General features: G+C 42.9%; 1 protein-coding gene and 1 pseudogene across 1 annotated transcript in view; one reads left to right on the forward strand and one right to left on the reverse strand.

The window, feature by feature from the left end:
• Positions 1-326: 326 nt before the first annotated feature.
• The window catches only part of LOC103346524 (zinc finger protein 717), a 37,355-nt gene continuing 23,253 nt past the window's right edge, over positions 327-14,428 (reverse strand). The window contains 4 exon segments of the mRNA XM_051828030.2: positions 327-1,341; positions 1,343-3,156; positions 4,689-4,781; positions 5,022-5,148. Coding sequence (XP_051683990.2) covers positions 958-1,341; positions 1,343-3,156; positions 4,689-4,781; positions 5,022-5,148 — 2,418 coding nt within the window. The 3' untranslated portion in view covers positions 327-957.
• Positions 7,120-8,908, forward strand: LOC100355114 (ras GTPase-activating protein-binding protein 1 pseudogene; annotated as a pseudogene).

A 14,428-nucleotide genomic window follows, 5' to 3' on the forward strand; every position in this document is an offset into this window, starting at 1 on the left:
CACAACCATTTATTTTCCTGCAATTCTGTATGCACTCTGATATTTAAGGTCTGCATCTTGTGACTGACTAGCAGCTGGGAGACACCAACCAAGGGGGCATGACCAGGGCTCATCGGGCTATCTCCAGTGGGTATTAGTAGAGGAGGCAGGGGTGACCTGCAGGCCTGTCCTCAGGAAGGGAGACAGGACAGGAGCAGCTGCACACAGAGCAGCTATCACTTCAGCCCGGGTACCTGAAATGGCTACACCACCCGGTGGACGGTGCCATCCTGAGTATGTGCCAAGACCAAAGATGAATGTAAAACCAACCAGAAATCAGAAAGGCCTTCAGAGATGAGGAAGTTTACTGATTTCAAATAAAACTAAAGCTCAAAATGATGGCAAAAGGGACATACAGCAACTACACTATTAGACATTCCTGTATTTATGTAAAACTGCCTGAAGATAGCTCAGTAAATAAAAAAGGAGAAATACAGATCTTATAAATTCAGTCTAGTCAGTACTCAATTACAAACAGAGTAATTCACCTCAACAGAGTGTAACTGGAACAAAAGGAAAATCTAAGTCCTGGCACATCAGTCACTGAAGACTCCTGAACGTTAGGCTGCCAGGACACTGCTCACAGCTTCTCTTCTTCCTCATAGTACAGGCAGCTGCAGATCCACACACTAGCAAGTCTGTGATTGTCAGGATTTCAGAAGTCAGCAGAGACTCACACCCCACCCTGGACAAAACACTCACCATGCAGGGCTGTATGCACAGCATTATGACTGCCACCTGAGTCATATGATGCCCCCGTGGCCACACAACTGGTCTGTATCAGAATAACGCGAGGAAGGAATGATGGGCAGAGAAAAAGCAGCCACTCCAAACCACAAATTAGTAAATGATGAAGATGGCATTTTGGAGTGGATGTTTATTTCTTCTCCTAATTTGTATGTGAAAGCAAGAGCTTAGTTATATGGTCCTATCCACAATAAGGGGAGGATGAAAATGCAGACTGTATGTCCAACAGAGAGCAGAATTTGAAGAACACGTAGCCAGTCTCTGCCATACAGGGTTACTCCCTTGCATGGTTTCTGGCAAAAGCGTTTCCACATTCATTACAGTCGTATGGTGTATTCTGTGTGATGTTTGTCGGCTTGACTTGTGTTTCCTCCATTCACAGTGCTTCTCTTCTGTGAATATTCTGATGTTTGCTGAGGTGTGACTTCCGACAAAAAGCCTTTCCACATTCGAGGCAGTCGTATGTTTTCGCACCTGTGTGAGTTCTCTGATGTGTCCTGAGGTTTGATTTCTGGCAAAAGGTTTTTGCACACTCATTACATTCATAGAGTTTTCCTCCTATTTGAGTCCTCTGATGCCTGATGAGGTGTGACTTCCGGTAAAAGCCTTTTCCACATGCATTACATTCATAAGGTTTTTCCCCTGTGTGAGTTCTCAGATGTATGATGAGGTCTGACTTTCGGTAAAATGTTTTCCCACACTCATTACATTTGTAAGCTTTTTCCCCTGTGTGAGTTCTGTGATGCATAGTGAGGTCTCCCTTCCTGCAGAAGGTTTTTCCACATTCATTACATTCATAAGGTTTTTCCCCTGTGTGAGTATTCTGATGAATACCAAGAACTGACATCTGGTAGGCTTTCCTGTATTCATTCCATTCATAAGGATTTTCCACTGCGTGCGTTCTGTAATGTACAATGAGGTGTGACTTCCAATAAAAGGCTTTCCCACACTCATTACATGCATAGCGCTTTTCCCCTTTATGAATTCTCTGGTGCACAGTGAGGACTGACTTCAGGTAAAAGGTTTTTCCACATTCCTCACATTCATAGGGTTTTTCCCCTGTGTGAGTGTGCTGATGTATGCTGAGGCTTGACTTCCTGCAGAACGTTTTTCCACATTCGTTACACTGATAGGGTTTTTCCCCTGTGTGAATTCTCTGATGCATAATGAGCTGAGACTTGTGGTAGAATGATTTCCAACATTTCTCACATTCGTATCCTTTCTCCCCTGTGTGAGTTCCTTGATGCTGAGTGAGATATGACTTGTAAGAGAAAGTTTTCCTGCATTCCTTACATTCATATGGTTTCTCACCTGTGTGAATTCTTTGATGTTTCCTGAGGCTTGACTTCCGGCAAAAGGTTTTTCCACATTCATCACATTTATAGGGTTTTTCCCCTGTGTGAGTTCTCTGATGCATAGTGAGGTCTGACTTCCAGAAAAAGGTTTTTCCACATTCATTACATTCATATGGTTTCTCACCTGTGTGAATTCTTTGATGTTTTCTGAGGTTTGACTTCTGGCAAAAGGTTTTTCCACATTCATCACATTCATAGGGTTTTTCCCCTGTGTGAGTTCTTGGAAGCATAGTGAGGATTGGTTTCTGGTAGAAAGCTTTCACACATTCAGTGTAACCATAGGGCTTTTCCCCTGTATGAATTCTGTGATGCAGAGTAAGGCCTGGTTTACAATTGAAAGATTTCTCACACTGGTTCCAGTCATAAGGCTTTTTCCCTGTATATGTCTGATTTATTTTAAGATCTGATTTGCTAACCAAAGGTTCCTCACACTTAATGTAGTTATAGAGTTTCTCTCCTGCATGTGTTTCCTGATGATCAGTGAAATTAGACGTTTCATAGAAAGCTTCCTTTCCTATGTGAGTTGCCTCCCCACCAATGAGAGCTGACTCATCACAGCCCATCCCATATTCGTTATATTTATAGAAAGTCTCTCTCATTTGAACTCTCTCATGTGCAAAGAATACTTCCTCCCTGTTGAAAGCTCTCCCTTGTCCACTATATTCAAATGGCTGCGGCCAAGTCTGAATCTCATGATGCTGACTAAGATTCTCACACCATTTGAGGGATTTCCCGCTGACACTGTAGGCACCAGGTTTTCCTCCAGCATGCATCTCATCAGGTTCACCCGGGAGGAGCACATTCTGACATACGTTGAACATCTCAGGCCTCATTTCTGAATAATCTTCACTCTTTACAACAAGTTTTGAAATATGGTTTGAGTTTAAATTAATTGTTTTTCTTAATTCTACTCTGTCCTCAGTTGATGTGTTGTTGTTCGTGATTACAACTTGCCAAAAAATTATGTCTTGACTTTCTTGGCTGGTCCCAATGGTGTCATCCATTTTCTGGACAACTGAAAGGAGAGAAAGAGAGAGAGAAGCTATATCCATAAACCACACCTCATGAAATGCTCACGGAAAGGTAAAAAAGTTTCTTCTTATCCTAGCAGCATATAATTCAGAATATCAATAAAAAGTATTCATTGGTGACAAGTGTATAGTTGTTCTTAAGGAATATAGTAGATTACATTACTGATTTTTCAATGTTAAATCATGATGGTTTTGCTGCTTTTAAGTGATTTTTCTTTTTAGAAGTGAGGAAATGTTTAGTCAAAATACTTACCTGCTGCCTAGCTGTAGTATTAAGCTGAGTACATTCCATCAGCCACTTGTTTTCCCTGTTCTTTTTCTCTAGTTTTAAAAATAATAACCGTGTGTATTTCATGCTTCTCCTCTGCTGCTCTTTCAGCTCTGAAGATGGCAAGGTTTTCATGGATTAGCTACTTGCAGGTGCAGGGAGGGCCATTCAGCTATTCCCTAGGCAGGGACATGACGTAGGAACAGGACTTGAGCCTGTGTTTGCTAGTTTTCCACTCTTCCTATAGAACGCCTACAGGCATGGGGGGTTTCCAGTACATCATCTCTTCCCCAACTTCAGATGAAGGCAGACTCTCAACACCTTTAAAGGAATTTGACACCTTCTGCTTCTCAGAACAATAACAAAACTAGGACAGCTACAGACCACTGGCACCCTCTTCTAACTGGTCTAATGGATTTGGTTCTGCGGCCTCGTCTGTGCCCACCATTTCAGGTTCCATTTGAAATCAACGGCTCTCACATTCTCCCCTCATTTCCTGGTATACACGCTTCTGCTTGGTCACTCACTGCTTTGGAAGGCTTTGTTTTCTGTGTTGGAGTTTCAGCTGTCACCTACTTTCACAAAAAAATCGAATCTCCTATGTATTTCTTTATTTAGAATGATTTTGAAAGAGAAAGGGAGAATACTCACTTCAAAATCCACCTCCAAACAAATCTGAGTGCTTCACCACAAAACTATTCACTTGGCCTTGAGACCCAGGACCTCCTGGTTTTTCTCCGACGTTCCAAACCACTGTTTCCTAGTTCCTCTGCTAGGTCCTGCTTAGTCATGATTTCTGAGGCGGTGGCACACAAGGCTCACTCACGGATCCCTTTTCCTCATTATCATCATCTTCCTAGGAGAACGCCTCCTAAGTATGATGTTCAATATTACCTGTGAGCTACCAATTTGCAAATTTGTATTTCTAATAGTGATGTACTTGTTTCCTCCAGACTTTAGACCACCCTCCCTCATATGTTATATGGCAAATTTGGCAAACTGTCAACTTAAAATTAAGCTAAGTCAGGTAAATAAATCTCTCTCTAAAACTGCCTCCCCTTAAATGTCCAAGGAAGGTAGACACTCATGTGAGAGCCTTCCTTGGAGACTGTACGGTCCATGTGTCTGATGCATGAAACCAGCAGTCCTCAGGGCTAGGGCTAGGGGAAAACATTGTTGAAAACATTTCAGCACAGTTGACAGAGTTCTCCTTGTCCCACCCTCCCTGCCCAGTCTACATTGACTGACCTGGCTGGCTCTGGTTTGAGGGTTCTTCCGCCATCCATGGCTCTGCTCCTTGCTCCAACTTGAAGATCACCTCAGGTTTGGTAATGCAGGACCCTGTTAAGAGGAAGTAAGGGAAGACTTTGCCCAACTGCTCCATTAGGCCTCTGAAGGACAACAGCTTGGCTTCGGGAATTGTGCGATGGAAGGGCAAATTTGAACATTTCACCAGAGAGCGCTGATACCTATATTCTCCACAAACTGGGCTCTTACAACTAACTAGCATTTACAAAGCATTCATTTATTTGTCCAAAAAGAATGTGTTCCAGTCAGGAATCACTGGGGAGTGTCACTCACCCAAGGACAGCAGGCTGCTGTAGGTCTCCAGCATCACGTCCCTGTACAGGGTCCTCTGAGCATCATCCAGGTCCTGCCACTCCTCCCAGCTGAAGTCCACAGCCACATCCTCAAACGACACCAACCCCTGCAACAAACAACACATTCCTCCTCAACATACTAGCTCTGGTTTACAAGACAAGAAGACAGAGTTGAGTCTTCTGTACGTTCTATGTGTATCTTACATAAGGTATCTCTTACTTTGAATTCTATATGATGATACCAAGAAAACTTACAACAAAAATATCTTGCCTCTGAATTTCCCAAAAAATACCACATGAGTTTCCCTTGCATGCCTGGAACTGTTCTTGTTCCCATCAACAACAGGATCAATAAAATTAGGATCCCAAAAGGAGCTCAGTGTAGTCTGAAGAGATAAACTATAAATACATACATCAAATAACAGGCTAGATGAACTGAGATACATGTTCAATGCAGAACAGAAAAAAATAAGGTTTTCTGTATTATCAGGTTGCACTTCACTGAAAAAAACAAAGATATTTAGATATTTTACACAAATGTGTTTTCATGAATATGAAGCAACAGAAATCAGATGGCAAAAGCACAAAGAACACACACTAGGTGAAGGTAACCACCAACACCATGTCTCAATGAGTGCTCCTGGGCTGTGATGACATCGAAGGCAGTTAAGGTGTGCAAGAAACTGATAATTGAGTGATTCTGCATTACATAGTTATCTTCATTCAACAATAAGAAACTTTTAATTAAGTATGTTCACAAACATCTTTGTTTCTCTTCAACATCCAAAAGAATTGCTATATTCACATCAAAGTGATTACCTACGTTTTAAAACATAGGGTGTAAAAAGTGAGGGACCAATAAAAGGTGATAGGTTGCTTAGCCAGGTTTACATGTTTAATAATCTTCCCCCCAGGAAGAGAGAGAGCAGAAGAAATCAGAGACATGACCAGTACATCAGGAAACAAATGGACCACAAGAAAAACAAGGAAAGATGGAGCACCAAAAGAGAATTCAGCAGCAACGTATATGCAGAATAAAAACTAGAGTTTAATTCTCATTGTCTGCATGAGTAACCAGGTAGATACTGGCACTGTAACTGAAAATGGGAAAAAGGAAAAAGAATATGATGGAAAGAAGAGTGACCTCAGACACATTGTTTCTGATGTTTCTGTAGTCAAAATATAGACATGTGCAACTGGATTTACGATCTAGAGCAAAGGTGAGAGAGAGATTTACACTGAAGATAAAGATTTGGAAAGCAGCGGAATTTCAGTGATGTCCAAAGCCATCAGAGTGAGAGCTCAAAGAGAAGTTAAGAGACTGGAAGAAGAAAAAGAACAAGTACTAAATTTGAGGAAATACTGACATTTGTCAATAGAGGAAGGGAAATGCCAATGGAATATAACAGAGAAGGAATTTTCAAATTGCTTTTTCAAGGTTCAAGGAAAGCTCAGTATTAAGAAACCTAGGGGCAGGTTTTGGCCTAGTGACTGAGATGCCAGAGCGCAGTGGTGGAATGCCTGGCTGGGATCAATGCCTTGCTCCAGCTTCCTGTTAACACAGATCCTGCAAGGCAGTGGTGTGGAGTCAAAGGACTGGGTTCCGGCCATCCACGTGAGACCTGGACTGAGTTCCCAGCTCCCAGCTTCACACTTGGCAAAGTCCCAAGAGTCATGGACATTTAGGGAGTGAACCAGGTGGGAGCTCTTTCTATCTCTCTCAAATTAATTTTCATTAATTATTTTTAAAAAGATTTTATTTATCTGAGAGACAGAGAGAGATCAATCTTCCATCTACTGGTTCACTCCCCAGATGGTCGCAACAGCCAGTGCTGGGCCAGGTTGAAGCCAGGATCCTCTTCCGGGGTTTCCCACGCTGGTAGCAGGGCCCAAGCACTTGGGCCATCTTCCATTGCTTTGCCCAGGCCCTTAGCAGGGAGCTGGATTGAAAGTGAAGCGGCCAGGACATGAACTGGTGCACACATGGATGCCAATGTTGCAGGCAGCAGCTTTACCGACTATACTGCAACACTGGCCCCTTACATTAATTTTTAAAAACACTTATGATTTCGGTGCGGACGCAGTTGCGTGAGCAATTTCTGCTTCCCTCCGTGCGGTGGAGCAAGGCTTGTTCCTCTCCCACTCAGCCGCGCAGGTTCGACATTTTTTTTCCTCCCCAAGGTTGAATTAACCAAAGCAATGGTTATGGAGAAGCCTAGTCCCCTGCTGGTCGGGCGGGAATTTGTGAGACAGTATTACACACTGTTGACATGCTACACAGATTTTATGGAAAGAACTCTTCTTACGTCCATGGGGGATTGGATTCAAATGGCAAGCCAGTGGATGCAGTTTATGGACAGAAAGAAATCCATAGGAAGGTGATGTCACAGAACTTCACCAATTGCCACACCAAGATTCGCCATGTTGATGCTCATGCTACTCTGAATGATGGTGTGGTGGTCCAGGTGATGGGACTGCTCTCCAGTAATAACCAGGCTTTGAGGAGATTCATGCAGACATTTGTCCTTGCTCCTGAGGGTTCTGTTGCAAATAAACTCTATGTTCACAATGATATCTTCAGATACCAAGATGAGGTCTTTGGTGGCTTTGTCATTGAGCCTCAGGAGGAATCTAAGGAAGAAGTAGAGGAACCTGAGGAAAGGCAGCAGACACCTGAAGTGGTACCTGATGATTCAGGAACTTTCTATGACCAGACTATCAGCAATAACTTGGAAGAACACCTAGAGGAACCCGTTACTGAACCAGAGCCTGATCCTGAACCAGAACCAGAACCAGAACCTGTCTCTGAAATCCAAGAGGAAAAGCCCGAGCCAGTATTAGAAGAAGCTACTCCTGAAGATGCTCAGAAGAGTTCTTCTCCAGCACCTCAGACATAGCTCAGACAGCACAGGAAGACTTGAGGACATTTTCTTGGGCATCTGTGACCAGTAAGAACCTTCCACCCAGTGGAGCTGTTCCAGTTACTGGGATACCACCTCATGTTGTTAAAGTCTCAGCTTCACAACCCGGTCCAGAGTCTAAGCCTGAATCTCAGATTCCACCGCAGAGGCCTCAGAGGGATCAAAGAGTGAGAGAGCAACGAATAAACATTCCTCCCCAGAGGGGCCCCAGGCCAATTCGTGAGCCTGGAGAGCAAGGTGATGTTGAACCCCGAAGAATTGTGAGACACCCTGACAGTCACCAGCTCTTCATTGGCAATCTGCCTCACGAGGTGGACAAATCGGAACTGAAAGATTTCTTTCAAAATTATGGGAATGTGGTGGAGTTGCGCATCAACAGTGGTGGAAAGCTGCCCAATTTTGGTTTTGTTGTATTTGATGATTCTGAGCCTGTTCAGAAGGTCCTTAGCAACAGGCCCATCATGTTCAGAGGTGAAGTCCGTCTGAATGTGGAAGAGAAGAAGACTCGAGCTGCTAGGGAGGGAGATCGTCGCGATAACCGCCTGCGGGGACCTGGAGGCCCTCGAGGTGGGCTGGGTGGTGGAATGCGAGGCCCTCCCCGTGGAAGCATGGTGCAGAAACCTGGATTCGGAGTGGGAAGGGGGATTGCTCCACGGCAATGAATTGCCCATCGCTGATCATCACACAGCCGTACAAACCCCAGCTCCTGCAGAGTGGTGAATTTCTTCAACCAGCCTTTCTTGGAGTATGACCTAGTCTGTTATAAACTGCTTACGTTTGTACAACTTCACTTCTCTTGTGTTAATGGTGTGTGCTCCCTTTCCCTCCTTCTTCCCTTTAGTCCTTCACTTCCAATTGTGTGGAATGATATTTTAGGAGTAATGGATTTATAAAGAAGATAAAGACAAAAGACTGAATTTCCTTGCTTAAAAAAAAAAAAAAAACACTTATGATTTCAAAAATTTTTGTACCAAAATAAACATTTTAATTCCATCTTCCAAAGACTTTTTGAAGTACCCTCAAATACTTGTTAATATTCATGCTCATCCACATAGGTGTGGATAAAGTATATTTTAAAATACCATCCCATCAGTAATACTTTCAGGGCATTCCCCCTACCCTCCTTGACTTCCTTTTTTTTTTTTTTTTTTTTTAAATTTATCTGAAAGGTAGAGTTACAGAAGGGGAGACAGAGAGACAAGGCAGGAGAAGCAGAGAGACAGAGATCTTCCATCAGCTAGTTCACTCCCCAAATGGCCACAACAGCCTGGACTGGGCCAGGCTGAAGCCAGGAGCTTCTTCCAGGTCTCCTATGTGGGTGCTGGGGCCCAAACACTTGGGCCATCTTCTATTGCTTTCCCAGGCCACTATCAGGGAAATGGATCACAAACGGAGCAGCTAGGACATGAACTGGTGCCCAGATGGGATGCTGCGCCACAGACAATGGCTTAACCCACAATGCCAGTCTGGGCGTTCTCCCTTTACATGGCAAGATGTATATATCTTAGCCCAAAGGCAGCATCACAGTTAAAGAGGAAACACTACAAGACAAGAGTGCTCGGGGAGGGGGGGGAGGGCCCTCTGTGGCACAGCAGGTTAATGCTCTGGCCTGAAGTGCAGGCATCTTATATGGGCACCAGTTCGAGACCCAGATGCTCCACTCTCAATTCAGCTCTCTGCTATGCTCTGGGAAAGCAGTAGAAGATGGCCCAAGTCCTTGAGCCCCTGCACCCATGTGGGAGACCTGGAAGAAGCTCCTGGCTTCAGATCAGCGCAGCTCCAGCCATTGCAGCCAAACTGGGGAGTGAACCATCAGATAGAGGACCTCTCTCTCTCTCTCTGTCTCTCCTCTCTGTGTAACTCTGACTTACAAACAAACAAATAAATATTTTTTTAAAAAAAGAGTGCGCTATCATCAGTTATTCAACTCTGCATGAAAGGTGTTGGTCAATTATGATTAAAGAGGAAGCAATGAAAATGATTCTGACTTGCAGTCACTTTATATATAATTTTTATTTATTTATTTCAAAGGCAGAGAGAAAGAAATCTCCCATGTGATAGTTTACTCTCCAAATGCCCACAATGGCTGGGGCTGGGCCAGGCCAAATCCAGGAGCTGGGAACTCAATCCAGGTTTCCCACATGAGTGGCAGGGACTAAAATACTTGAAATAACCTGCAGCCTCCCAGGGCGCATAACAGCAGAGAAACTGGGAACAAAGCTACGACTCTGACCCCTGGATATGGGGGATGTGGATATCCCAAATAGTGCCTTAAACACAACACCAAACTTACATTCCTGCATACAGTTCCTACTGACAAAATTCAAGAGAATAAGTCCTGAAAACTATTCTAAATAGGATGATTCAATAAATTAGTAAGATTATAAAAAGAACATATGAAAGTCATCATAAATATGAGAATACTCAAATTAACAAAAATGGGGTTGGCATTTGGCCTAATATCTAAGATGCCCATTATAATGTGTCCAACATCAGAATACCTGGGTTTGATTCCTAGCTCTGACTTCTGATTCCAGCCTCCTGCTAATATGGACTCTAAGAAGCAGGCCAAGTGATTTGGTTCCTGCCACCCACAGGGGAGACTTAGATTGTGTTCACAACTCTGAATTTCAGTCTGGCTCAGCACTGTCCATTGCAGATATTTGGAGAGTAAGCTAGTATGTAAGAGTGTGCTCACTCTTACACACGCACTCACACAAGCACTCTCGCATTTCTCTCTCACTGCCTGTCAAAGAATTTTTTTTAAAGATTTATTTTATTTATTTGAAAGACAGAGTTACAGAGAGAGAAGTCTTCCAACCGCTGGTTCACTCCGCAGATGGTCGCAACAGCCAGAGCTGCACCGATTCGAAGCCAGGAGCTAGGCGTTTCCTCCTGGTCTCCATGTGGGTGCAAGGGCCCAAGGACTTGAGCCATCTTCTACTGCTTTCCCAGGCAGAGAGCTGGATTGGAAGAGGAGCAGCCGGGACTAGAACTGGCACCCATATGGGATGCCGGGGCTTCAGGCCAGGGCTTTAACCTGCTGAGCCACAGTGCCAACCCTGTCAAATTTTTTAAAATAAAAGAAAATTAATGCAACAAAGTAGTTTGTTTGCTAGGGCTGTCCTAACAAAATTCTACAGACTAAATGACTTAAAAAACCCACATTTAATTTTTCATACTTCTGTAGACCAAACAGCCAAAGACAATCTGCCTGCAGAACTGGTTTCTTCAGGGACCCTTCTCTTTGGTTTGCATGTAACCAACTTCTCATCATGTTCTTACATGCCTTTTCTGTGTGTACTTCAAAACCCTGGTTTCTCTGTTACAAAGACATCAGAAGTTCCAAGATCAAAATCATAGTGTATTCTCTAAACATGATGGAGTTAGAAATTAGAAATCAAGAAAAACAAACATATGAGAGCCTCAAATATTTAAACAGCCATGATATTAGAGATCACAACAGAAATTAGAATCTATGTTGATGGGGCCGGCGCTATGGCGCAGCAGTTTAATGCCCTGGCCTGCAGTGCCAGCATCCCATATGGGCACCAGTTTGAGACCTGGCTGCTCCACTTCCGATTATTCAGCTCTCTGCTATGGCCTGGGATAGCAGTGGAAGATGGCCCAACTCCTTGGGCCCCTGCACCCGCGTGGAAGACCCAGAAGAAGCTCCTGGCTCTTGGCTTTCGGACTGACGCAGCTCCAGCCGTTGTGGCCACTGGGAGGTGAACCATCAGATGGAAGACCTCTCTCTCTCTCTACCTCTCCTCTCTGTGTAACTGTGACTTTCAAATAAATAAATACAATCTTTAAAAACAAAAAGAAACTATGTTGAACAAAATATATTGCAGCAATGACATCTGTGATACATTAACATACATCTTAAGTGGCCTGTTCTGTGTGTACTCCCAAACCACGGTTTCTCTGCTAGAAAGACATCAGTCAACTGAATTAGGGCCCATCAATAAGACCTCAGTCAACGTTAATTACATGTTTGCAGGTCTTATCTCCAAATATAGTCATTTGAGTTTATAGTTTTCACACATGTATTTTGGGGGAAACACAATTCAGTCTATAAATACAGGTAAAAAGACAATAAAAGTACTAAAATGAAATAAAAATATCAGATTCACCAAAAAGAAGGTACTAAAGAAAGAAATGAGAGAAACAGAAAATTTCAGATGTGAAAATAGAAAATAACCACACACCTAATTTCAACCATATTAATAACTATCTCAAACATAAATGGAATGAACATTTAACGCAGAGATTGTCAGACTTGAAAAAAAACCAAGACACTTGATATCCATAAGTGCCACATATTAAATACAAACACAGACTGAAAGCAAAAGGAGAGGAAGATACACTAATCATAAACACTAAAATTATCAATGTGCATATGACCCAAAACAAAGCCTCAAATGACATAAAATAAAAACCACAGAACACTGAAACAAAAAAGTCCACAATTAAAGTTGGACAATAAATACTCCTGCTGTGGTAACTGATAAACATGAATGGCAGTATATTGACCTGACTGGCGTTACAAAGCACTGTGTGGATATTCCTGAAGATGCAAGATGTACTGAGCCGTAAGTCCCAAGACCAAAATCATAGCGTGTAATCTCTAAACATGATGCAATTAGAAATTAGAAATCAAGAAAACAAAATATGTAAGAACCTGAAAAATTTATTAGCCATGAATTTAGAGATCAGAACAGACACTAGACTTTATGTTGAACAAAATATACTGTAGCAATGACATCTGTGATACATTAAATGTGGCCAGAATTTCTCTCCTACTACTTACTACCTTTGAGGTCGAAGCTAATTTCCTCAATTGTTTCTGGGCTTGCCTTAGCCAACAGAAATTGGAATATTTGGAACACTGATAAAGTCATTAGGGACAAAAGATAAAGCTTAACTGGAAACAAGCTGAAATTTAGATTGAATTTTGGTTTCTAAAAACAATCACCCCATATTTTATGTTGTGATATCAAACCATAATTGTGAATTTAAAATTCTAATTTAAAATTAAAAAGAAAAAACAGTGAGAAACATAGGTCTGGTAATAACTTCTTTGATATGACATTGATACTGTATAAGCAACAAAAGGAAAAATGGTAAGATTATCTATATATAATTAAAACCTTCTGGGGCTGGCGCTGTGGCGCAGCAGGTTAACATCCTGGCCTGAAGCGCCAGCATCCCATATGGGCGCCAGTTCATGTCCCGGCTGCTCCTCTTTCGTCCAGCTCTCTGCTGTGGCCTGGGAAAGCAGAAGATGGCCCAAGTCCTTGGGCCCCTGCACCTGCACCTGTGTGGGAGACCTGGAAGAAGCTCCTGGCTCCTGGCTTCAGATCGGCGTAGTTCCAGCCATTGCGGCCAACTGGGGAGTGAACCAGAGGATGGAAGACCTCTCTCTCTCTCTCTGCCTCTCCTCTCTCTATGTAACTGTGACTTTCAAATAAAAATAAATAAATCTTTAAAAAAAAAAAAAAAAAAAAAAAAACCTTTGTGCACCAAAAGCTACTGTCAACAGAATAAAAAGCCCTTGGAATGGGAGAAAATACTTGCCAATCACAGCTCATGCAAGACTGACATCCAGAGGATACAGCACATATTTTTAAAAAAAGGTTTAAAATGGGTAAAGGATTAAATAGATATTCCTACAAATTAGATGTACAAATTGTTGATAAACACAGGAAAAGATGCTCAACATCACCAGTCATTAGAGAAAGGTAAATGAAAACTGCAATGTCCATCATGAGAAAAAAAGTGTTTGACAACAACATGGAGAATTTGGAATTCTAAAGACACCCTGGTGTGGATGTAAAACGTGGAACCAGTGCAGAAAGGCAGTATGAAACTGTCATCCTTGGCAGAACCTTAAGAATGTATTGAGAAGGGCTGGCGCTGTGGCGCTGTGGCACATCAGGTTAACGCTCTGGCCTGAAGCACCAGCATCTCATAGGGGCGCCGGTTCGAGACCCAGCTGCTCCACTTCCGATCCAGCTCTCTGCTATGGCCTGGGAAAGCAGTAGAAGATGGCCCCAGTCCTTGGGCCCCTGCACCTACACCTGCGTGGGAGACCCAGAAGAATCTCCTGGCTCCTGATGAGCACAGCTGGGCTGTTGCAGCCAACTGGGGAGTGAACCAGCAGACAGAAGACCTCTCTATCTTTCTTTCTGCCTCTCCTCTCTGTGTAACTCTGATTTTCAAATAAATAGAAGAATTCATAGAGATTCCTGAAAAACCTAAACATAAAATTATAACAGGACCCAGCAATTCCACTCCTGAGGATACACCCAAAGGAAAGGAAGTCAAAGGAGGGACTAGAACAGATGTTTGTACACATATGTCCACAGAAGCATTACTTCCAGTGGATGGAAGGGGGAAGCAATTGCACGCTTCTCTGGAAGGAAGACTGGATATACCAAATGTAATATGTACACAGGTGCTA

The sequence above is a fragment of the Oryctolagus cuniculus genome, chromosome 10 (assembly GCF_964237555.1).
Source record: "Oryctolagus cuniculus chromosome 10, mOryCun1.1, whole genome shotgun sequence".
In the NCBI taxonomy this organism is placed as follows: domain Eukaryota; kingdom Metazoa; phylum Chordata; class Mammalia; order Lagomorpha; family Leporidae; genus Oryctolagus; species Oryctolagus cuniculus.